The sequence below is a fragment of the Rhea americana genome, unplaced genomic scaffold (genome assembly GCF_003343005.1).
Source record: "Rhea americana isolate MKP2758 unplaced genomic scaffold, rheAme1 scaffold_38, whole genome shotgun sequence".
In the NCBI taxonomy this organism is placed as follows: domain Eukaryota; kingdom Metazoa; phylum Chordata; class Aves; order Rheiformes; family Rheidae; genus Rhea; species Rhea americana.
In genome coordinates this window covers 3,995,938-4,021,924 of record NW_028186512.1, presented here as the reverse complement: position 1 = coordinate 4,021,924, position 25,987 = coordinate 3,995,938, and the positions used below count along the sequence as shown (strand labels likewise).

The following is a 25,987-nucleotide window of genomic DNA, read 5'->3' as shown; positions in this document are numbered from 1 at the left end:
TCGCTTCAAAAGGCAACCACTCCTCTCCTCCTCGGGCAGCTGCCCCGGACGAATTCTCTTCGGGCTACAGAAAAGCAGAGGAATGACAGCCTAAAATATCATTATTATTTGCTTCCCAAGTAAGCAGCTCCTGCGGATTAAAAGACACAAGCTGAAGCTACGAAGGGGCGGGCACGGGGTACTGGCGCGGACCGCGCGTTTCTGTCCCTTTGGGGAGTGGTGAGAGGCAGCATGCGTAAACGTGACCGCTCAAGACTACAAGCAGCTGCCTTTTGTGTCCTCCGGTCGCTGCCCGGCTTCTCAGTCAGACACATATGCCTTTTCCCCACTTACTTTTTTTTTTTTTTTTTTTCCCTCCAAGTTTGAAAATTGCACAGAAATAGAAGGGGGAGATTTTCTTCCCCCTGCTATATTTGTGAGGAGGGTCATTTCCACGGTGCAGTAGGAGCAAGCGTAGCCTTTAACCATATTTAACAACTGAAAGTAAAAGGGAAAGAAGGAGGAGGAGGAGCAAGTGCTGCTGTCACTGCTGCAAACTTTATCCTAACTTCTGTGCCAGCTTGCTACACGGCCTTCCCCGAAGCTTGTGAGTATTTTAAACATCTTCTTGCTTTTCTTGCTTTCTTTTTCTTTTTTTGAAAAGTTGAGGGAACTTTTATTGCTTACCTTCCAATTATTTTATGTCTTTTAAAACTGTCTGGTAGGATTTGTTTTAAACATAAAGGGCAACAGTTTAATAGTTTTTCTATATAACCTTTCACCCGGCACCCGTTTTTCTGTTTCCACTGTGCGGGAGACATCAGCCAATATGGGAAGCTGGTGTCAGCCACTGAAAATTTGTCGCTGTTTTCTAAAAAATGCACAAAACAAAAATAAGGGGAAACCAAAAGAGTGCCCTGAGCTCAGCTGGCATAGCACAGACTTTTGCCTCTGGCCAGGAGAGTGGGAGTTATTGGCCATCTTAATGTGTGCACTTGAAAAGTGCAAAGTTACCTCAGTAAAATCTGCTAATAGGAAATTCCCATTACTGTGTGCAAACCCTATCTTGTGTGATTCCCTCTGTACACAGCAGGTACATTGGTGCTTCTTACTAGGAAGCTAACTGGTACTGGAGAAGAAATGTAAACATGACTTTGAGATTCCTGATTATAATTACTAGAGTATGTTTTGCTATAGTTTCCAAATAGTTAATAGCATGGCCCACAAGAAATATATTTATTTCTATTAACAGCTGCCAATTTATGTGACATGTGCTAGACAAATGGAAAGCATCACTTAGTTATTTTATCTTGGAAGGAGATACTTAATTATCTTATTATGAACAACTGTTCTTTATATAGCTGTGGAGGAATCAGAGTCATTCTTTGGGATCCTACCAGGGTGTTGGAAACTTTAAGAACATGTACTATGATTTTATAGCCTGTCACAGCCTTGCTGATTCTTCAGAGCATAACATTATAACCTGTTGCTTCTAGGAATGTTTTTAATTTTCCAGGAAATACACTGTACAAAGAGTCAGATCCATTCTGAGGCATCCGAAACCTTCACTGAACCTGGAGAGGGATCACAGGAGACAGAGATATATGCTGATGTGGAGCCATTGGGTAGCATGAACAACATTATGCTACATCTGTTCTGAAGAATGAAGAGTCACTTCTCACTTTAACTAGCAGTCAGCTGGCTTTGCAACAAAATCAACATCTTCCAAGCTGTGGACAGTGACAGGTTTGACACAAACTTTGTATTATCACCTGCAGCGTTCCCTTGGCCAAATGTTTCCCTCCTCTGCGCTCAGGCATTTCAGCTTGATGCAGCTGGCATGGCAGGGAGGAGAAGGATGTAGGAACAGCCCCTGTGTGCGATGTATTTTATATCAGAACAATGCATTTTGGGCTGTAACATAAATCACTGTTCTGCAGGGAGAGGGCACTACAGTGTATGAGTTGGAGGGAGCCAGTAGAGCACAGCARCCCACCCTCACTGTGGGATCTCCGCTGTTTTCACAAAGTTATTTCCACTGGGCAAATGCAAGGAAGGTGCAGCACAACTGTTTTTATTCTTAATATAACCTTTTAGCCTTGAACTGTTGCATGTCTTAGTTTGTTGCAGGATCTCAAAATAGTTTATTTTAGTAAATGTTATCAATTCTTCAGATTCCTTTCTTAATAACAGCAATGTTCCATCTATCAGTCTTTTAGGATAGAATGGAATTAAACTTAGGAGCAATTAAATTCTCAGTTTTCTAATCTTGATATGATAAACCTCCTTATTTTTCTCTGGTAGACATATGATGTCGTATCTATAAAGATACCTCATTTTAACAAGCTGTTTACGAACATCTAATGCCAGTGCAACAGATGCATCACAGTGATGATAGACAACACCGGCCATCATGACAGGATAAGATACACTTGGTGAAAATGGAAACCCAAGGTATTGTTCCAAATCTAGACATATCTCTCAGCTCTCAATAGGTAAGTCTTAGTGGATTGTATGCAGCTGAGGGCTACCCAGAGAAATATGTATGGAGCAACATCTTTTATATATATATATATATGTACAAGTAGTTCCCAAATTCAGAGACATCCTTTCTTCTCACTCAACCCACATTTTTGATTCCTATTCCACAGACTTTGATAGCACAGGAATTCACTCCAGGAATAAATGCTGTAGTCACAAACAAGCTGACAAATCTGTTTCTGAACTTTGGTAGGAAGGACTACTAATTGGTCCTCATGGTAAGACATATGTCCCCCCCTTTTTGAGCAGGAGTTCAGAGGGATAGGACTGTTTCATGTTCCCAGTATCTACACATAYGGATTAATACTCTTTCATAGGCAAAGGGACTTTAAATTCTGTGCCATTAGTCCCAGAGCAACCTACCTTCTCACCCTTTTTGGTGCTGGACAATGAACCTTAGTCTCTGGTGCCCGTCTCTGAGCTTCCTGGGCACTGRATTTTCTTGTGCTCTTGCTGGGCCACTTGTGTTCCCAAGACTGATGCTATGAGCCCACACTCAGAGTAAATCTGAAGGAAGAAACGTAGTGGAAAGACATCACTTCATTCAAGCTGTCTGTACTGTTTCAGTGTAARCAGAGATCCCATTGGCCAAGGCTGAGTGCCACCTTTGGCGTAAGTTTTTACTAGTCTCCACGAGAGGTATTTGTATGGTCTAGGCTAGGATTTCCTCTGTGTCCTTTAGCTGATTAGCACTCGMGGGTCGGTTCTCCACAACCCATCAGGACTCATGAGGAGATAAAGCCGGATTTTTATATCATGATGACAGCACAGTTACTATATCTCAGCACCTATTAAAAGCTTTCTGTCTTCTGGTCACAACTCAATGTAATAATGTAAAATTGGGAGACTAATTCTTCTTTGCTAAGAAATCGGTGAAGAGCAGCAGAAATACTTGGAAGCTAGCCATTTGCCAGCAGGAGTTGTACTATATCATTAAACTGTTGTTCTTACCAATAGGTTCTAATCAGCAGGTAACAAGATATATGTATCACCACAAACTGTCTGACGGTGTTTCATGCTACAACAGATGTGGCAGCACRAGGTTATCATGTAGACATTGTTGCCATTACAGCTGCAATTTATAGTTTAATAGTTTAACAATTAACTCTAGTGCCAGTGCTCAAAAATTGTTTAACAAAGAAGGGCTTCTTCTTTTCTTTTTTTTCTTCCCCTCCCCCCCTTGAGAAACTGTGTTTATAAGTGTACTTCTTAAAAATACCTGTAGACTTGCAGGAAGGGTTGACACCATGGCAGTTTAAAATCTTACAATATTACCAAAGTTGCTAAACCAACCTGTCCATGATTAGTATCTATCATATATTTTAGGGTGCCTTTTTATAARTAAAAATGTAAGTGAACTTAATTTACAGGCTGTAATTTATCATTGAATAGATGGATCATGTTCTAAACAGCTACTAAAAAAATGTTTTGCACTTCACCTTTCTCTGGCTGCAGTCTCTGCCAGAAGGCTGAGGATGTTGTGTACTCAGTAATTTTCTTCCCTATAGCTTAAGCAATAAATCAGGAYAGTGTAGAGAAGCTTTTCTGTCTCTGTGGAAGAAGGATTTGAGCTCGTTGAAGATACCATCAGGTCACCATCTCTCACAAATCCTATATACGTAGATATGAAATATGATAATACAGGTATTGAGATAATGGTTGATCTTGCAAACAACCAGATGAGTAGAAGAGCGATTTTWTGTAAAGGAGTAAAAAAACTGACAAGGTTTCATTCCACATATCTCAAAATATCAAATTAACTGTTAATACATTGTTCACTATTGTTAACAATTCTGTATCCAGTATGATAGGAAATTAGGCATGAACTCGATGGCTTCCTTTGATGCAGCATTGGCTAATTAAGAGTTGTGGCACTTGTACCAGTGGTGCCTTCGTATAGTCTGTCTTGCTGAGAGGGCAAGTAGGACCCTTGTCTGTCCTTTCAGGACTAAGCGAGAGGCGCTGCAGGAGTACGGAGGACAACGCTGCCTCATGCAGCTGGTTGCTGCCATCACCCTGCCTCTAAGACAAAATGGTGTCAACATAAACAGGCTCATTCGAAAAAATCGCTAATTATATCTGTTTGTATAACCTATATGGGCTCTCTCCCAAGTCATGGAGCCTCAATCTGAATGTTGTATTAGACCGCCCCAAAGTATTTTAAACCACTAGACAGCTGTGTGCTTGTTACAGCGGAGAGCTCGTAATGTGCATTTGAGAACACGAGAAGGGGAGTCGCTCTTTCCGACCAATCTATTGTAACCTGTGGCAGAAAGTAAAAGATATATTTCCTTTCCTTCCTACTATACTCCGATAAAAATATAGTTGCTAGGTGGAGTTTTTCTTTTTGCCACTTCTTGGCAGGGTAAATAGATCGCATTCCTGAGGCTAAATTAGGCCTGATACTAGAGCAAACATGGTTACTTGTACTGGGGACAGCTCTGTGCAGTGTAGCTCCCCGGAGTGCGACACAAAGGACAAAAGGAAACTTTGCATTTGAAAGCTGAAGTGGATTTACATTATTTAGTGCACTCAGCGTGGGGATTGCAAGTGTCCAGTTGGCCCTGTGATACCAGAACTGGACACTGGTGATGGCCAAAGTCAAACAGATGGGGGTTAGAGGCTGCCTGGCTGAATATGGTTTTCCTCCACTTCTTTGAYTTAATATGAAAGCAAAATAAATAAATAAATAACAAGATTCTGTTGCCTTAGTTCAGCTGTATCTTATAAAACAGTAAGTAGTTTCATGAGCACAAGAAATGTAATGTACTCTATCTAAAATTATATGTATAACAGGAAAAGCAGATATTCTGCATTTCATATACTCTTCATGTGTATGGTTTCATGTCTGATTTGGTGCAAATTTCTTGAACCATGCTCTAAACCTAGAATAATTAATTTCATCTTTTTTTGTCCTCCTTTTATGGCACTCAGCAGTATAGTATTCTATTGCTTCTTGAACATGAATTAGTTCATTTTCTCAATAGGAGAAAGGAGAGAAGAGTTTCCCGCTAAGAAGGCAGGAATTTGATTTTACAAATGAAAAAAGATTGAAAGAACCTAAAAATTTAGGRTCTAGAACATGATTCTTGCAGACATATTTTTTAAAAGAGATTGTTTAACATTTTCTATAAGTGTCTATGTTCACTCTTAGCCCCCAGTGCTTCCTGTAGCAGCTGTGAGAGCTCAGTGTTTTTCTGAACCAGTCTCTGTAGAGCTTCTCCAGACTGGAGATCTGTGTACCTGAACAAGCTGACTCTAAGGATGAGAAATACATGCTTGGGGAGCATAAGGCATCTCATCCTAAGGTAGATGCATAAAGCAGCTTAAAGTCAAGATTTCTTATAGGAGGGTACTCAGAAAATTATCATCACTGTGAAAAATCTGGGTTAAGGAACTTGCCCAAATAACATAGAGGTGGTGAGATGAAGGCAAGAACAGGCCAATGTTCCTCAGTTGCTTTTATCACTGAATGCATGCTTCTCTTCCTGTAATCTTCTGTCTTTTTTCTACACATAGTCTTTCTCCAAGCAAGGACATGGGTCCCTTCCAGTAGCTTGGCCTGTTCACTAAACAGAATCCATTCTGTTCAGAAATCCTGTGAGRGAAAAAAGGAATAGTTAGGCCATACTGTAATTACAAGATTTAATACTTTTTTAAAATTAGGTTTTCATGGGAAGGCGCTGAGCATGGGATTCAATTTCAAGTTCTGCAGAAGAGTATATTTTAGTGTTCATAAATACTTSCACTTCCGTTTCTGCAAACTCTTTTGCTTTCCTTTTGTCTCCATCCTATCTCAATTCTTTACTGTGTTTACTCCTCAGTCATGTTACTCCAATTCCAGTGCTATTACCAGCAACATTGCTAATTCCTGTTCTACTGCCTCCACCACACTGTCCCTGCAGAAGGCATTTTTTCATATGAAAAGCTTGCCTATGAAGCTCTGAAATGGAGTATATTCATTGTGAATAGACTGCTGGAGAGCAAATGCTCAGTGACAACAAAACTCTTCTGCAATTATGTAAACTAAGACAATCATAACTTGACCAAATTTGTGCAGATTTTCTATGCTGCCATATTTGAAGATATTACTAAAAAGCACGGTTTTAATTACATGGTTATAAACATTTTCTTTAGTATGAGGGAAAAATGCACATTTCTACTCATTTGTTTTTGAAAAATGACTGAACTGCTCTTGGTGTGACTTAAAACAAAATGACTAGCCTGAATAAGTCATTCAGTGTAGGAAATTTCAACTCTAACAATTTAAGCTTGATCAAATTGAAAACAACTGAAACTGGGTCTTGTTCTTTGACACCCAGCTGCAGAAGACCCTAACAAAACCATAAGGCAATAGCTCCATTACATATACAGAAATAGGACTGGGTCTAGAGCCAGTGTCTTTGAAATGATCAGTGTTTAATCTAATTTCCTACGAAAATAATGCTCATGTGATCACATATCTGCGCATGTTTGCTTATCTCTGCCTTCCTCCTCCACCACATAATTTTTTTTTAATTTAAGTCCTAATTTCATAGAATAATACACATTGGAAGAGGCATCTAGAGGTCCTCTCTCCCAAACTCCTACTTAAAGCAAGGCTAACGCCAACATTAGAGCAGGTTGCTCAGGGCCTCATTTGGTTTATTTTTGAATACTTCCAAGGATGGAGATTCCAGTTTTTCTGTAATCCACTGCATAACTGCCCTCACTGTGAAATCTTTTCCTCCTATCCAGTTAGATTTTCCATTTCCTTGTCCAAGAGGTAACTTGGACTGTTGCCTCTTGTCCTTTTAATGTCTACTCCTGGGAAGAGTCCAGCTCTGTCTTCTCTGTAACCTGGCTGTTAGTAGTGGAAGAAAGCAACTAGATTCTCTCAAAGTCTCCTCTTTTTATTGTTTTTGGCTGAAAAAACATAATTTAAAGATAAAAGGAATTACAGAGTTGGCCAGACAGCTGCTATGATCCCTACTATGAAAACACTGCTTAAATGAAGGTGCCATAGTAGATTCCTTACTGCCTGACCTTAATTGCATTTGCTTTACCTCGTTTATTCTCTTCTAATCTGTTTCATAAAACAGAGGAGAACAAAAGTAAAATTGTGTATCTGCACTGTACTGTGTCTACAAAGAGGTAAGGTCATGCTGTATTGTGGTAATTAGGGGAGCTCTTACTTCATTACCTTCATTACCATCAGAATAGTACTGATGGTAATGACACTAACACGCCTCTCAACTAACTGGGCTACCACCGCTCTTCTGGTTATCAGCGGAAGTCACAGAAAATATCCTTTGGTGACAATACACATTTTCCAGAAGACCCACCTCCCTGATATATTGCAGCATTCAAAGATGACACTGTAGGGTGAGTTTTTGGTATGCAGTAGATAAATGACCTCTTTTAAAAAAAGTCCCTCATGTTTTTTTTTTTCATCCCTTTAGAACACTTGAAGTGTTGCAAAAGTAAACYGTGAAATTTCAGCAGCTTTCTGTTTTGAATAGTTGGGCTGAGAAACACCCAGAACTTTATTTCAGCATAAAATATATTTGTTTTTCCACCACTAGGTCCCACAATGCACTTTCCTGATCCAGATTCTATGCTTCTGTTCTGAGTAATGCTCCAGCAGACAGGATGCAGAGGAGACTACAGCCACAGCGAACCTCTGCTGCAGCATGGAGCAGGCTGGAAAATCAAGTAAGTGTCATTTAAATCACAGGAAGTTTTATGAAGGCTCAACAAAACTTTAAACGTTATTTTTATGGCCTAACAAGAATACCAGGTAACACAGCAAATTTAAACCTTGAAAACATTGTTAGTATTTTAGATGAGATCACTGTTTCTTAATAGTTTTCTCCTGTGTTTTTTCCACTTCCTGTTGTTCACTTATTTCAGAATTACGTAATAAATGGCTTTAGGTCTGGGATTTTTCACATACATCTTTTTCATCATTTATTTTTGTCACAGCAAGCTCTAGCAGCCCTTCCCTCTTGCCTGGCCTGGTGTCTATGTCTATAGCTGACCCTGTGCACTATTTTTGAGGCCATAACCTCCCCTCAAGGGTGTTTAAGACAGGAGGAAAACCCTGGAAGTGCCCAGTCTCTGCAGTGCTTTGCAGAGTTCCCCAACACCCTTTCCGGATGACTCTGCTGCGCAAGTCCCCAGCATGGAGCATGTCCAGATGATTGTGAAAGGCACCAGGATGCAGCACCACGTATCCCCGCAGGCTTGCATGCAGCTTTCCTACTGGGAGGCCAGTCCTCCCCTTTCCTGATCAGCRGGCGCTTCTCGGTGAGGAACCACTGGCAGCTTGAGGTGGGATTGTCCCACTTCCAAACACTGCCTGTCCCACTGCAACAAGCGAAGAGCTGCCAAGATGGTGCATTGCCACGTCACGCACCACGCCAGGACGGAGCCGTGCCCCACCAGTGGCTCCACTGGGGGGACTGGTGCCAGCTCTGCCAGCCAAGTCTCAGGGCTAGGGTTGCGAGGTGACCCCAATCCGCTTATCAGCCAACCACCTCAGCACGCCAGGGGACACCAGCACAAATAGGCCACCATGCCTGTGGGCCACTGCGTGTGCAACGGCTGCTGTCGGTCTTTGAGGCAGGTGCCAGGCAGGCAGGTAGGAATGGACTGAATGSTCTTCATGCTTGCTATGGTAGTTGCTTTGGATGAGGTGAACTTTTATAGTAATGAATTTTGATCATTTTGCTGTTTACCTCAAAGCCTCTTCAATTCTAAAAGAGTAATTGCTCAACCCTGAAACTATAGCTCATCTTTTCACTGGCTTACCATGATTTTTTTTTCAGAAGCCAAAGAAACAATTAATCAGTTCAAAACTGAGAACTAATCATTGATTACCCAATAGCTTCATATGACTTTACAGAAGTTTCCAGAGTGACTACATCAGAGCAGGAAGTGATTACATTAAAAGCAGGAATAAATATAGCCCTCATGATTATGGAGAAAAATTTGAAACTCAAATCCCACCACTGTAGCCCATSGGGATTTGGGAGGATCAGAGTAGGCAACAGAGGCTTTGTGGAACATGTGAAGAATGTAGCATAGCTAGATCACACACCTGAATCGCTCTCAGACATTGAGATTAATAGTCTTTCTCCACCYTTGTAAGATATGGAAATAATCATTAGGCTAAATGGTAAAATTATTCCCATGTTGGTTGACTGGTACTTATCGTACCTGCAACTGTATCATTTTGTGTTCATTTTAATTGTATTAGATTGTGCTGCTGCAACAATAAAATTCATCATTAGATTCATCAAAACCCAACAACCTAATGAAAACATGAAAACTTCAGTGCGGTTCAGGGTAGAAGTGTTCCAGAGAACCCTTCCCTGGGGAACAGAGGACAACCAGRTAACCCTGTCTCTTAGTCATCCCCAAAGCCAGACAAGCCCATAATGACGGGACAGGCCTCCAGCCAAGCTGGAAAGTCAAATCCACTGGCCAGGGTCGGGGTCCAAATCAACAGGACACAGCCCGGCATGGCTGCAGGGCAGCTCCAGYGGGGCTGAGGGTGAGAGCCTCGGCTTAAAAACGGCGGAGAGGGAAGACCCTTGCGGCGGCTTCTTCCAGCTCTTTCTTCCCAACAGCTCATCCCAGCCAGCTGTGAACAGAGCCAGATAAACTCCTAGAAGGAGTGAGCGCTCAGGGCCCTGATGCTTACAGCCTTTGCTAGATCTGCAGCAGTTCGCCTACTGAGGGAGTATTTTTCAGCAGCCTAAAAGGTCACTTGCTTGTAAGGTTTGTTTCTTGTGTTTATTTAATTCCGTAGTATCGTATTGTTTGTTTTCTCTTGGGAGATAGTGRTAAAAGGTAAAACGTCATTCTTAGGAAATAATAGTATTTTCCCTGTTGGCCAGATTTAGGTATCTGCTAGTACTGCGGGCTAGACGGCTGCATGTCCCTGCTTGTCACAGGCACCTCTCAAAACTACGCCTTGTTATAGTGCTCCCCTTTCCACCTTTCTTTCCTGCTAGTCTACACATCTACCATCTCCTGCATTATGTTCTGTCTTTCCACTGCAGACTATATTCTCTGAACCTTTTTCCCTACCTCTTCAGTCCCCTGCCCATGCTCTCATACGAAAATGCAGGTCCTGGTGCTGAACATAGGACAGATCAGGTGATGAGCCACTGCCTTGCACATGAACGAGTTACTGCATGTTAGCTGCTCCACAATCATTTCCTGTGGCACATGCGAGTCAACTTAAGGTTATTTACTCTTCTAGGACTGGAAAAAATTCAATGTACCACAAGCAATTTTTTTCTAAAATTAGGCTAGATATTTCAAATACAAATACAGCCGATGTTATTTTGACTGCAGTATTTCCCCTATTGCTCTTAACATAAAAAAACATTACTCATCTAGAAAGAYGCAGAAATAGGATCACGTTGTGTGTAATGTTCTGAAGCAGTGGTGAACAAGATGGTGGTTAAGGAGGCTCCTGAATAAGAGTTTATTCCTAAAATTAGTCTTTAATACAAACAGGTAAATTAACATAAAAATGAGAAAAAAGTAAATAAAGGGCAAAGGTACATTTCACCCTGAGTCCTGCTCCACAAATTCTAACAGCTACAAGTACAAGAATTTTCCGTTATCTTAAAAAGTCTCTATGGTAGTTTACCATGTAATTTGAAACTACAGGTTTAGATTAGATCACACWTTAGCTGATTGTTTATTCCTACTGTGATGTTCCCTGGCTGAATGTGAAAGTTGTGATTAGAGGACATCTCCCTCACTTATCACTTATATGAGGTGACCTGAGAAAATGTATATTTTTAATYTTGTGAGCCTTTTAGAGAAAAGAAAATTATTTAACACGTATTGTTAGGTATGTTTTCAGAATTGCACATTATTAATTTAAATTAATTAATTAAGAMCAAAAAATAGTTTAACATTAATATAAAATATGAATTCTCCAAAAAATTGAGTCCTRCAAAGATGAAGGTGATTTTTTAAAGAAAAATTGCATGCAGCCAAAACAATCTCTTCCTCTGAAAATGAGCTTCAAACAAATCAAACACAATCAGTTTGTTTCAGCTAAGCTAAGTATATAAAATCATTGAAATTAATTCCTATTATTCATCCTCTAAAAAAAAAAAAAAAAAAGACAAAAATCAGATACACAGAATTGGCTGTATATTTGTAAAACTTTTTAGCGAAACTTCAACCACAATTTGAAAATGCCTAATGGAGCATATCCTTTGACTGACTCTTAATCAGTATCCTCTACTATTGAAAAGTAAATGGAACATGAATATGCTATGAATGGAGAAATTTGCACCATTAGGAGATTATAACAAGAAAGAAAACGGTCTCACCTTTTGGGAAATTGCAGAAACTTCCTTGTATGTTTTTCTTCYGTTCACACTGAACTCCTATGCCTAGCTTTTCTGTCTTCCGCTTAGCTCCTGCAGACCCATGGATGACAATTAAGACTGAAAATTTAGAAAAATGTACTTCTGCCACATCAAATCATAGGTGGTTAGGAAGAACGAGCAACACTTCCTCCCCCCCGCCCCAAATCTGCATAATGTAGTACTGAGATTTTGATGTACAGCATGCTGATGTCAAGTCAGAATGCGACTACACAGGAAGATTTATCCTAGATCCAAAACATTGCTTGAAAACATCTGAATAGATCTCATAGTTGTATAAAAACTGTCAGGCTTTGGATCATTAAATAGATACATTATGCTGTTCTATTTTGATTTTGCTCTGCTCTGCTTGATTTTGTCTCTCCTAAATTACATACTTAAAATGTTCCTTTGTACTTGCTTGTACTAAGAAAGAGAGTTTAAAGACACAGGAGTTAACAACACTGAATAATATGGAAAGAGTTCATTTCAGAGTAAAAAATCACATGCACCTCTATGATGACTGTGTGTGTAAATAATTTTGAGATTTAGGAAGAAGACTTTAGTGAGTTAGTTCTGCATTCGGCATTCATTTTCTGCAGCAGAGGACAGGTCGAAACAAAAGCCTGTCACAGTATATGCCCTTGTGAAACCTGCATGTTCAAAAGTTTCAATTTCACTTYGAAATTAGAAGGAACCTCAGTGAAGACATAAAATTTGGTCCAATTTTGGGGAGTTTTCCTTGACGACTTTATCTCAGGAATACTCCCACCCTCTCACAAATGCCAGAACTTCTCAGTGTAAAGTTTTTCAGACATTATAAACCGTTATTTCATAAAATATAAACTGTTAAGTTGTTGAATTTRTATGATTTGTCTCAAAAGTGGAGGACTCTTGAAACTTCCGTCTGGTCTTTCTAAGTTGTTATGATCTAATCCAGTTTGAAATGCTTCTGGTTGCCCGCTTGGGGATGGACAGGACCTTCTAGAGATCTTCCTCAGTGCCGTGAGTTCAGTGGTGCTGGGAAACATTCGGGAAACAGCACCAGGAACCGGGAGGTGATCTTCATAGGCTGAACCTACCCCAMAACCTGGTGCGAGTGCGATGCTTCGCTCGTCTGTTCTGTAACTCAATAGATGCCTACCCTGATTAGTGGAAAGCCTTTGGGGAATATAAAATAGTTGAGTCATCACTACAGGCACTGATTTTATAAACATTCCTCAGCTGATACCATAATTTCTCCCTGCAGGAGCCAGTAGTTTAAAATCGATCTGTTTGCTTTCGTTTCCTTACCAGGTAGAGGTAAGAAACTGAGAGCTGGGGAGGATCTAGGGGAACCCTAGTGAAGACACAGTGCTCTGCTCTGAATGCCACGTGGGCATAAAACTGGTCGAAAACTCTGCTGTGGCACCTGCTGTTACCATTTGCAGTGTCGGTGGCTAATCAGAACAAAGCGTCGCTCTCTTTCCCAATATTCAATTTTATCTTGAGCTTCGAGAAAACAGACAGCTGTCAGCAGCTGGATACCTTGAGGATATATACTCCAGCCTAGCTTCCCTGCTCTCTCCTTTTTATTATTCCATGCTCAGTAACATTGGACTTGTGTATTGTGCCAAAGAAACCTACACTACTCACATTTGTTATCCTAGTTGGGCGTTATCTAACAGTACCTGAATATATTACAGAGGTACAGTGATGTAAGAGAAAYGTCTAGAGCATGTACACTACTTGAAACATTAATTCTTCAAGTGTTTATGTGACTTTTTTGTTAGGGAATCTTTGTGAAACTTTTCTCATGTTCTGCTTTTTAAACATTTTTGATGTCTTCCTTTTTTTTCTTTTTCTCTCTCTTTTTCTTTTTTTCTTTTTTTTTTTTTTTTTGTAGGACAAAAAACCCACTCATCTCATCTCCTGCCTGCATGTAACTGAAAATGTCTCTCAGATTCATGAGATTTTATGGATGCCTGTAGATTATTTTGCATAATTTAAATGATACATGAATATTTCAGCTCTCATTTTAAACTGTAGGAGGTTTCAAGATATATGGATCATAGTGAGGACAAAGTAGTCTCCTTAGTCATCCAGTTAAAGATGAATGACTTGTCAATAATGCAAATTTATGTGCTGTGCATATGTGACAGTTTTTTTTTTTACAAGAAACTAGTACACTATTTGATTCCCACTCTGAGCAAAACAGTGTCAAATGTAAACTAATCTATAAATGTAGAGAAGGCTAATACAAGCTTTCTATTGCACTCAGTAAAGGTGACTTTTCAACAGTGATGTGATTCAGCAGGATGGAGGGCTAGTAGCTGTCCGCTGTGCTTCCTAGGATTTGAAGACTGTTACTGGTAACTGTAATAACAGCTCAGGGTTCATACTGTATCGAAAGTATGTTAGCATCCAAGAACTGGGACAGACTGGTTTATCTCAAAGCAGTTTAAAAGTCCCCTGTTTTGTCTTAAATACTAATACTTGATTTAAATTATGGACCTTAATTTTTATTTCTGTTTATACTTAAGTTATTTTCTAAGAAAGGATTATTCTCTCTAGTTAGTATAACCATTAAAAAAATTTGCAAATGAGAGAAATCTTAGTATTAAACACACTACTTCATATTTTGAACCAGAAAAACACACCGTATATGTGTATTTTTTAAACAATTCTTTAAGTTATATATTCAGATTCTTAACTTTACAATGTTGTTATCCTAGAAATTGTGAATGATGACTGTCTTGCTTGCTAGTTTTTGTTCTGTACTTTACTTACAACTTTTTTCAGTCTTTTTTCTGAAAAAATGGGAATTGAAGTAGCACACGCACAGTATTTGAATATTATCTTCCATAAGTTGAATATGAATAGCTAAAATATCTCTGATATAGAAGAAAGAGTAAACTTATCAAAGTAATAGATTTTGCAGCTAAATGAAGAAAGTATTGATTGCATTTAGCGAATGGATACGTTCTTTTTTCTCAACATCTATCAGATTTTCTGAAGAACTCGAGCATGTGAGAGCACCTTTGGAAAAAAAAATTACACTAGGCATTTGAGTAGGATAAATACTGCAATCTTACTGAAACCTTAGGATCTTATCGTTGGATCAACTGATATTTATCATCCCTTCAGCTGACCTCAAGCTGAGGTGTATAGGATGTGACTTTCCTATGTGGTCTGAAGAACCCTATAGATTCTTATGTGGCTTGGTTGCTAAAATAATATTGAAAATATGGTACATTGTCGCAGGTATTTAGAATTAGTAAATTTTTTTATTCATAGTTTTAATTTAGGAGAGCAGGAAAGTTTGTTTTTCTCTTTTCCAGCTAAGTTACTCAGCTTTAAAATAGCTACTTCAAAAGATAAAAATGTTCTCACAGAGCTTGATGAACTGAAACAAAAATAAATTAAAGCAAAAACACAATAAATGAAATACTGGAATACTTGTTTTCACGAAGGGGTAAACATCATTAGTTCCATTGTAATGCTTGAAAATAATATGGATATTTACTGAAGGTAGTGACATTGTGACTTTTAGAAAGCTCAAGCTAACCTGAAAAATGAAAGATATGCCCCTTAGGTTATATATGCTTTTAAAAAGCAATACTACTCAGAAAATTGCATTATGAAGAGGTCTCATTGATGTAACATTTTACATTTTAATTACTTACAATCATATGTTAAGTTTAGAACTTACCATTGACTGTCAAGATTTGAAATGCAAGCTGAAAAAAAGTATTTAAGTACAAGAAAATGCTAACTAAAATTCTAAAAACCCATTACAGCACAAATATTTTTCTATACTGGTATACAACAAGAAAGCTAGAGAAGAAATAAATGTGAAAATACTAGCCCCGGCTCTGACTAGCTTTAGCTACAGTCTTCTTTGCTGGAGACTTGAGAGCCTAACATATGCTTTTTGCGGCGTGCGTGACTGGTTGCAGTTGTTGGAAGCAGCATACAAAAGTCTGGGGGACTTTTGCCTAGAGCCAGTGCAGCTCTTCCTAACTTCTGTGCACTTCTCTAATTCATGTCAGGGACATGGTTCTAGTTTTTAGCTGCAAAGCCTATAATCCTCTTTTCATCTGCCCATTACAACCTACCCTACGTTACATACTATCTGGAGACCAGCGGGGACTAATGAAGATTCGTTATGCTGGCTGTGATACACCTCTTSCAAYAGGATTTCCTGTAGCCCTTGGATGYACAGAAGTGGTGTAGAGAATCCATCATACAAAAAGGTCCATGTTTCAAAAGGAAGCTTCCTGCACGACTACGCTGATGCARAACTGYTACTGGCAGCCTAGCCAGGTCCAAGGCAAAGATCAGTAAGGTCAATCAGGCTCTGAAATCAAAAGGTGGGAAAATCCCGTGGGGAAGAAGGTACAGAGGCAGCAACTTGCTGGCACAATTTCCAAGTGTAAAACAAATAATAATATTAAATCTGACCTAAAAAATTGTCAAGAACGACCTTCTGAAATCACACAGAAGGGGCACTGTAGAGTGGCAGGAATGGATACAGTTTGTTTTGGAAAACTCAAGCAGATGTAAAATTTTGAAGAAAACTAAGAAAGTTCTTGAACTTTCATTATTCTTTCTTGGAAGGAATGAAAAATAAGACATTTGCCATTTCTAAATTGCCATCATTAGCAATATTTTTGCCAAAGAAGTACCATTATTTAACTCTACATCCTAGCCCTTTATGGAAGCAGTTTACCTTCACAGATATTCTGCTGTGAGGAATAAAATATTTAGTATTTCAGTTTCTATAGTTAGTGTGTATACATAGTAAGGGGTAATGAACATATCCGCCTTACCTCTTTTGCTATTGCTTTGATTGAGTCTTCCACTTGTAATCTTCAGCTTCACTGACGCAGCTCTGTTGGTGATAACCGTAGTGCAAACTGAGCTTTCCTGCTCATCTCTGCTTTGTTTTCTGGGACACAAATGACACCTGACTGTTCTTGCCAAACTGCTGCAAACTCCTATGCTTGTCTTCTCAAAAAAAGGATTCTGTGTATTGCAGTAAAATGGTTGACATAGCAGACTGTCATTTGCTCTGTGGTGGCTTTAAAAAAAATGTATGCAAGAATCAAACAAAATTATTGTGTTCCCCAGACTATAGCTAACTATAGCTTACCTGCACCTTAATGAACAGCAAGATAAGATTTAAATAATTTGGCTGAGAATGCAGCAAATCACTGGAGTTTAGCTTCTACAGAAGAGGGCTGGAGCAAAAGTCAAAGTGAGCTCAGCAGTCAGTGAAGGAGCTCTTGATGAGAGCTCCTTGGGAGAGCTAGTATGTTTTTCAAAAAAGGTCAAAGGAAATATTTAACTTCTTACATTTCAAATGCTCATGTTTAAGGTATCAAGTGGAAAATCAATGACTCTGTGACCTTTTGGCTAAGTTGTCAAATAGAATTTGCAAACTTTACTTCCTGATTAACTGGCATAATTGCCAGTTAGCAAAAGCGTACAGGAGTAGGAAASCCTTCTAGATTACTGACCAAAAACCCAAACAAGAATTCCAAACAAACGAACAATACATAAATGCTCAAGATTAAACTAAGAGTTTCCTGCCATGATGATTACTTTATTCTTTTTTAAAGGTCAGTGTGGACTGATTACTTGCATACAAGCAGAATAAGTTAGATAGAATTTATAGTATCCACAGGAGATTCAGAAAGTTTGCAATAAAAACAAGGAAAGCTGTAGTTCTTTGCTGGGGCAAAGGAATCAAATAGGAATAGTATTTTAAGAAGACCCAATTTTGAAACATCAGCCACAGAGCCATCAGAGCAAAATATTAATCTCTGTTGATATTGCTAATGCACAAATAAAATTACTCTTGAGGTTTGTCTTTAGGGCTGGACCCATAGACAGGATCTGTTAGAGCTTCTTATCGTCTCAGAGTGCATTAACGTGGTTCTCTTTCCCCCCACCCCCAAATTCTATCCCATAAGAATGACGACAATATTATACTGTAGCTCTTGAATATTCTGGACTACTTTTTAGTTTATTTCCCGTTGGTTGTTCCCTTTGAACTATCTAGAGGAACTCAGGAAAGCGAGAACCGTCAGTGAGTCTGCTCCTTTACATGCTGTGTTGCCCAGCATTTATTCAACTAAAAACAAGTCTATCCTTTAAAACTTACCCGTAACCATGAAAATTTGATTTAGAAATTAATTATTTAAGGGCTCAATACTGAAATATCTATCTACTTCAGGAGAAGTATTGCTTTCATTATGGGCTCCATTTCTTTTTTAGTCATTTCCATTAGTTTATGAAGTGCTTTACTGACCATGGCTTCTCTCGAAAAAAAAAATCTTTTTAAAAGAGATTTTAAAAATATATCTTTTTAATAAGACTAGGATTCCAATGGGAAAAATATCTGATCATAATGATATAAGCTGCTCCCTCTTCTTTTCAAAGTCCAAAGTTCAAGCTCCCATAAAACAAGGGCAAGTATCAGAGAGGTAATAAAGACAGAGAAGAATTAGTTAATGATTAGTTAATGAAACAGAGTGAGAAAGGAAATCTGATGTTAGCAAAAGGAACATTTTAAACTACAACAATACGTTCAGGATGGGAACAATTTGTCCGAGCTTGTAAGTGAGCCATTACTTATGTTGTTGAATACTGATTTGATGAAATATTTAGAAAAATTCAAGTAGAAAATGCCCCTGAATTGTTGAATTTCCTAGGTGATATGTGGGACCTTTAAGAACCTCTTTCTTTATAAACAAATTAAAACACGAGGAAACCATGAGTTACCCTTTAGAATGTGCACATAATGTGTTTTTTTACATTTGGAAATTAGTATAAGGCCTCTATTATTTCTAAAAACTGAAGGTTTATTTCAAAGTAGCGGAGTTTGTCACACAGTGGTAGTAACGTAGTTATCTAGGATATTTAAGAAATCCCGAGCAAAGACAACAACTCCATTTATCAATAGGAAGCCCGTGTTYGTTGTCTTCACCGTGAGCAAAGACATCCTTGTCATCTGAGTTTCCCTGTCAAGCTAGTTTTGAACTTCAAATAAATTTTAAATTCAATTAAATTGGCCCAAATCAAAATAGAATAGTTCTTTAGGATTGCCAGATCAAATATAATATGGAAAAAAAATGTTTTCTTTTGTTTTTACAGGAAACGTGACAAACTTCAGGTCAAAACAGTRTTAGCTGTGGAAAGGTTACACCCTTTCTATCATTTGAAAACAAAATCATGTAGTTCTTCTGTCCATAACTAAGCAGTTCATATTTCTTTCTCACTACAGTCCCGTATATTTGGAAAATATTTATCAATTTGTTATTTAATATTTTTATTGTAATACTCAGGTATTTCCATTAGCTGTGAATGTAATAGTAGGTTGAAGCTTGGTTTCAGACATGCTTCGAGTAGCAATAGCAAGGCTTATTCTATATGGAAGCAGTTCCAAAGACGGATGAGATACTTTTTAGTCTGGCCTTACTTTATATTATTTATAACTCATTTACATACATCTTATTTAACAGGTTTTGAGCATGCACAAGTGAAAAAAGGATCTGGTATTGCTTTGCATTACTCTGCTATTTCAGCCGTATCTTTGGATTTTTGGAAGCAAAATAATCACAGTGCATTTAAAACATTTTGTATTTTAAACAGTAACAAGTATTGTTACAAATACTCTTCATAACTAATCTGAGACACAGCTAAGTATTAGTCTCCTGGCTTTGCCAGTAAAAGCTTTAATAGCAGTTAGGTGATTTGCATTAAGTTAGCTGGAAATGTKAGGATAAAAGCCTGGGTTGTACTCCCATTCTGGTATTTTTGCCATCACATAGTGCTAGCTCTKGTTTATTAAGTTCTCTGATCAATTTTTAAATATTCACTTGCAAACTAGTATGTAAATAAATCATTGCTAAAGAAAGATAGCTTGATCCAGTTAATATAAAAGTGTTGTACATATACTGAGAAAAAAAAAAAAAAAAAAGCCCCTTGGCCCAGATGCCTGACTGGGGGTAATTATCCTGGCTCTGCGGAGGAGCCGTACCAGCGGAAATCGAGGGACTGTCACTCTGGAGCAGATTCCCAGGCCGTGCCCAGTGAAACACCTGCTGATGGTCAATGCACGGCTCACACCTCCTCCGAATTTCTGAGTTGTCTGATTCTGCTGTAAGAATTCCTATGTGCACCATGTCCCAGTATTATACATACATGTATAATGTATAGCAGCATGCTTATACACTATATCTAATCATCCATGCACATAAATAGAGTACTCTGTGTACATTAATGTAGTGTTTTATATATAYGTAACCACAATATTGTAATGACGTGTAGATAATTTATAAATTTGGAGAGGCAAGAGGTCTCCGGGGAAATAACAGGACTGAAAACAAGACAGCAAGAGATCCTTAATACTGYCCCTATATTCAAACCCAGTGTGCGGTACAGACACATAAATAAATAGGGAACCCCAGAGCCTCGACTGAATTTGGTTTTCTGCACTGTGTCCTCAGCATCTGATTTTCTACCAGCTGTTTTGTAAAGTGATTATACTTTTCTGCAAGCTACAGATCAGTTGGTCTTTCAACCTACACACAACAGGTAGCCTTGTCTTGATTGGGCATCTTGGCAAACTGGCTAATTAAGTCAGCAGTAGAACAAAATCCTGTGAAATCAAATTGTGACAAGTTATCTTCTTGGTTGTCTTTCAGAAAACACACCTGAAAAATCTTCGTCTGCAATACCAGCTGTATCTTCTTCTGAACAGCCATTTTCTCAGCCTTTTAAAGAGTGAGACAGGACTAACCATCTTCTTCCTGTGGTAACTACAAAATCAATAATTAATTAGATAGCAAATACAAATTATTTGTTTGCATTATTACRGTTGTTAATTAATTGTCTCCAAGCACTTTYGAATGTGGATCCTCTCCCATCATGYGTTGCAGTCCCTCAGTGACTCATAGCCCACGGCCTCTTACCTTATTCTTTCCTTCTCTGATCAGAGTAAGCTTGATCAAGAATTTATCTGAGCCCCTCAAAACCCTCCATGATAACTGTCAGCAGTTGGAATTACTACATTTACGGTCATCGACCATTTGCCATATATATTTGCAGTGAAAAAACCCCACAGCTGCTCAGCTCACCTTTCCACATTAGCACATGTGAATATGTTTGAATGTCTGTGCTGTGTTTTATATATTAGAGGCCTCCTTTCACTCCCATCCCGGTTCCCTGTCTCAGAAAACTGGCCCTGCCTCCAGCGCCCGCCTGCTCTACCCGCTCTTGCCCTTTCAAGCCAAACCTCTTTGCGGGGGTCTGCCAGGCCTTCTTCCTCTTCCCGGGGAAAAAGATGGCAACTGCCCTCTGATTCTTCTTGTAACTCCCCCCTCTTTTTTTTTCCCTTTCCCCAAAGCCTTCTAACTGCTGAGCCTTTGGTTAAGGCTTAAATGTCTTCTTTCTTTCCCTTCATCGTTGTACATTATTTATAGTGCAGCAATCCTGAAAGGAAAATATATAGCTCAGTACTGAAATTAAGGATCAAAGTGGGGACACATTAAAACCATAATTCACATTCCGGAAGTCTAACAAAGGAAAAGGAAGTTTTCCTTCACCCTTTAGCAGTTCATTTTAAGCAAAAYGTTATCCATAGCAGAAGGAAACTTTTCTGTGTACAAAGAATTAYATCTAAAATGACAAGTAATATTTTTACGGAGCTTAAGATAGAAATTCCATAGTAACAGGAAGGAAAAGTTTTCAGTGTTTGACAGGGATTATGTATTATCTTGGAAAAACCTGGTATAAGAAACTTTGAAATTTGTGATACGTTTGTGTACAGAAAGGTAGCTAATTGTAGGTATTTTACATTAAGTAGCTGAACTTTTCTTTTATGTCATATCATATACAATGGGCATTTTAAAATAAAAAATCAGTAAAGAACAGAAAAAATTAAGATTTCCACCAACACATGAGATATCTAAGAGATGAAGTAGAATAGAAGGGGTTTTTTTACTAGGAGTCTGAGATACTGCACGTAATTATTCATGACTTTTTATCTTCTAAATAAAAAGATCAGTAACTTGTTTGTAATCTTTACATTGTACATATCTTTGGTTGTCTACAGTAGTTCTTAGATAGCATTCTTTATGTAGTATATGGTTTGGTTTTGTGTAACACATCCCGTAATTTATCATTACATTACTCTCACATAGACAGTGTATAGAATGTGTAGCTCACTATAAGATTATATGTGTACTTGTCCCACACATTTACCATATATATATGTGTACATATATTTATAAATATTTTTTTTAAATTATGTATATGAAAATACATATCTATAGCATCTGAATAGTCTCTGACTTCCTTGCTATGTTTATACTTGCTATCTAGCCTAACAGTACTGTTTTGATTCCTTCCCAGTGCTTATTTACCAAAGACAGCAGCTGGTCATTGCAAGTGGACAGAAGTTCTAAAAGATTTGGAGCAGATCAAAACATCTGAAGTAAGTTCATAAAAAGCTGATGTTTCCTATAATCTATGGTTAAATATCGAACACACTACTCAGCTGAGAAGAGAGTCAGTCACAGGGAGCAGGRTAAAGGATTGTGTTTGTATAATGCTCTTGCATGGGTGCAAGCAAAGGAATAGGAGGTTGAAGACAGCTGGAGTTGACCAAATACTACATACTCTGGGTTTAAATATTATTTTTTTTTCTTATTTTCATTTTTTGAATGCTCCACCATTTGAGTTCCTTCAGAACGTCTTCTTACTYGGGTAAAACAAGAAGAAACCTTTCCTAGAAAAGAGGCAGAGGGCTTGGGCGTTAGCTYCTTCTGAGAAAGTACTTGTGAGACCCAACTCCCAGCAGTCCTCCTCCCAGTGAAGTTCACCCTGCAGGCTACTAGGCATCTTTAACATCTACTAACTTACTGGCTTCCAGTACCTGGATGGATTGGCCCTTTGAACTTGGAGCTAACTTTACTGTCTCTAAATCTATAGTTGTTGTTCATGCTTCTAACTCTTATTTTCTTTTAGGACATTGATGTCAGTTTATATACTGCAAACACAGACGAGGATGTAAGTAGATTTAAATTTGGCCAGAATTGATCTGATGCGGTAGCTTCATTTCTTTACTAGTAACTTTCTCCTGGGGCAAGCTTGGTCTCATTTGAGGAGAGTTTCAGAAATCACATCATTTGCTTTGGAATGGTTCTGTTAATTAAATTAATTATGTAAGCAGGTATTACTTATTTTTCCTGGACCATCTTCTACTGAAATTAGTCAATTAAAATGGAGTGCCAAAATGACTGCCAACATGAAAATAGCAAACACTACTGAAATAATTTTGGTGTTCATTTGTAATTTGATGGAGGGAAAAGGGGACAAAGAAAATACCTCCAAAGATAATTATTTAACACCATGCACTATTTAATGGCATAGGGAGAATAACTGTGTCAGCATCCACCTCTACATTGCTCTGCTTTTGCCTTGGAAGCAAAAAGCCTACTTGCTCTCAAGGATTTACATTTTTTATAGTTGGAGATTATAATTTATCTTGCAAATGATAAGTTATGTGGGTTTGGTGGTATAATTCTGAATACAATCATAGAAACCTATCTAAAATGATTGGCTTTAATGGTGCTTCCATGTATTCATCCCTGAAGAGACTTTTTCATAATGCATTGCTGTGGAGGGCAGTCTGCGCTCCATGGGGCACATTTAGTCTGCCGGGAAAACTAGTCCAACCAATACCCCACACCCAGCAGATACCTTTGGTATAGCTCTGGAGAACTGTGGGCTGGATTCATTGCTCTGGTGATGCAGGCATCTCCTTGCCTCACTACTGCCAAACGCACAAGGACCGTGCAAACCATACAGAACACACCAATTCATCACAAAGTTAACCTAAGATTTTGTAGAAACATTAGACTTACTGTGTTGGAGCAGAACGGCCTCAGTGTACACGCTGAGTGCAGTAGTTCTGGTGTGCACGGTAGACCTGGAAGCCTGGGAAAGCACGGACTGCGACGTTCCCGTGCAGTTAGACCTGCACGTGACAGGAAAGGGGGTCACAAAACATGCAGATCCACCCGCGCACACCCCWTCCCCTTAACTGAACTAAGCCTGAGAAGTTAATACATTGTAAYGACTGGTCTAATACCTGGCAATGTCAGGAGAAGTTTCTTAAAGCAGCCTGGATTTAAAAGTCAAACAACCCAGGGCTTATTCTTGGCACTACTGTTGACTTGATGGAGAAATTTGTACTTCTGCTTCTTTTCCTTGATTTGTGAAATGCGTATTATACCTACCTTCTGTTTCCTTCCTCCACTCATATAATACTAATTTAATTCCATTACTGTTAATTAAATCCCAAATTGCTATCCTATTTAATTACTATATTTTTCATCAAGACCATTACAATCTCACCTCATTATGGCAAATTATCTGGCCTACACATTGTTAGCTCTCACAGTCTATCTGTGCAGATGTTTGTAAGTCTTTGGATAGTAAGAAGACATACATAGTAAAATAAAATCAGCCACTCCTAGGTAAACTATATCCCACATTTGTTTATTCATTTTTAATTGTGAAACTACTATGACTTCTTTTCAGAAAGAATGCCAAGAACCTGTAATGAGATGCTTCTTCCTAGAGATGAAAGTGGTTCTTCATGAATGTTATATAATGAACTGTAGTAAAACACAGGACGTATTCAACATTTTGAAAAATGGAAATGCAAACTTTGAAAATAACCAGGTTAGTGGCACTGACAGTCTGTCAGAAACAGAAACAAAGGTGTTTCTTCAGGAGCAGAAATACTTTTTTTGTTTCTCATAGTTATGTAAAGGGTAGGATGGTACAGATGAAAGCAAGTGGGATCCCACGCCCCATACGCATATATCAATGAAAAAGCAGAATTTTGTGGGTTTTAGAAAAATGTTTTCRGGATTCCCATTAAAGCGAATACAGTGCATGCATGCGTGCATATGTCTGGGTGCATGAAAGTGCGTATGTGTAAAAAACAATTTGTAACTTCGGCTTCTAAAGTCAAATACGTTTAGCCACATACAGAAAAGTGTGCTAATTTTCAAAAGGACAGGCCCTTTGCATGTCTCACAGAAGCTCTGTATCTTTGAAAGCTCATCTGACTCAGAAAGCAAGCCAGGAACAGCCCAATGCATGAGCACCTTGGAAGCCTCCAGCAGTGCTCCTGTACCAGTTGTCTGCAGTGGAATTATTCAAAACAGAGTAAACAAGAGTTAGTTCTGTATCAGAACAAATAGATCAGGTATCCTCTGTTTTACTCTCACATTTTATTTTTCAGAAGACTTCCACAACACCAAAAAAATGCAAAGAATGTGAGGAGTATGAAGAAAAAAATTTTACAGAATTTGTACATAATTTTGTAAAGGTTATACAAAGGGAATGCAAATAATTTACTGACCAAAAGACACAAGCTGGGAACCAAGAGAATTCAAGGAACATGCCTCAGAGAAGTCAGATTTTCACCAACAATAAACTGAAACGAACTCTGTTTACAATCCTTCATGCATGGCATAATGGACAAAGGAGAATAAAATTATTAACATAATGGATTCATAATTGGATATATACAAACAATACTACTTATGAAACATAAATGAAAGGAATTTAACAAAATTTAAAAATTTAAAGCTTTTTTAAAGCATATTTATTATTTGGTAAGGCCAGTGGGGAGGAAATCTCTCTTAACTTACCTGCCTTTCAGAGAAATGCTGTAAGAAGATCTCAGAATATCTTCAGTGGGAATCTCACCGTGAACATCAGTTCAGACCTAATGGAACACTGTTTCAGAGAAAAGTTCTTCTTTTATTATTATTAACATAAAATTATGTTATCCTATTTGAACATTTGTTTACAGCCATTTTTGTAATCTATACAAAAATATTTCAGCTATATCTGAAATCTATTATTTTACTGTCTGTGCTTCTAGAAGATCCTAGTTCATCTCTCGTTTCTGATGTTTGTCACGTCTGGCGGTTTCCTCACTCTTCTTTTTTCCATTAACATTACTTCAATGAACTTGTGTCAAAATACAAGCTGAAGCCTCTGTGGCTTACAAGTCT

The 25,987-nt window shown here is 38.4% G+C and overlaps 1 protein-coding gene across 2 annotated transcripts; it reads left to right on the top strand.

Annotated features, from left to right (window-relative positions):
* The first annotated feature begins 393 nt into the window (after window positions 1–393).
* Window positions 394–25,769, top strand: IL15 (interleukin 15). Of its 2 annotated transcripts, XM_085313211.1 has the most exons (8): window positions 394–586; window positions 1,476–1,725; window positions 8,085–8,214; window positions 20,594–20,703; window positions 22,302–22,383; window positions 22,917–22,958; window positions 24,495–24,638; window positions 25,207–25,769. In XM_085313211.1, the coding sequence occupies exons 3-8, from the start codon at window positions 8,152–8,154 to the stop codon at window positions 25,315–25,317; spliced, it is 552 nt and encodes a 183-aa protein (XP_085169337.1). In that variant the 5' UTR covers window positions 394–586; window positions 1,476–1,725; window positions 8,085–8,151; the 3' UTR covers window positions 25,318–25,769. The 2 variants fall into 2 exon arrangements, with proteins under 2 accessions (XP_085169337.1, XP_085169338.1); XM_085313212.1 differs by lacking the exons at window positions 394–586; window positions 1,476–1,725 and adding an exon at window positions 2,422–2,474.
* The last annotated feature ends 218 nt before the right edge of the window (window positions 25,770–25,987 follow it).

Coding starts and splice junctions, on each gene's coding strand:
- IL15 (XM_085313211.1), top strand. CDS start 8,152: ATGCAGAGGAGACTACAGCCACAGCGAACCTCTGCTGCAGCATGGAGC. Junction 20,704..22,301: donor CTAACCATCTTCTTCCTGTG/GTAACTACAAAA, acceptor ATTCCTTCCCAG/TGCTTATTTACCAAAGACAG. Junction 22,959..24,494: donor CTGCAAACACAGACGAGGAT/GTAAGTAGATTT, acceptor ACTTCTTTTCAG/AAAGAATGCCAAGAACCTGT.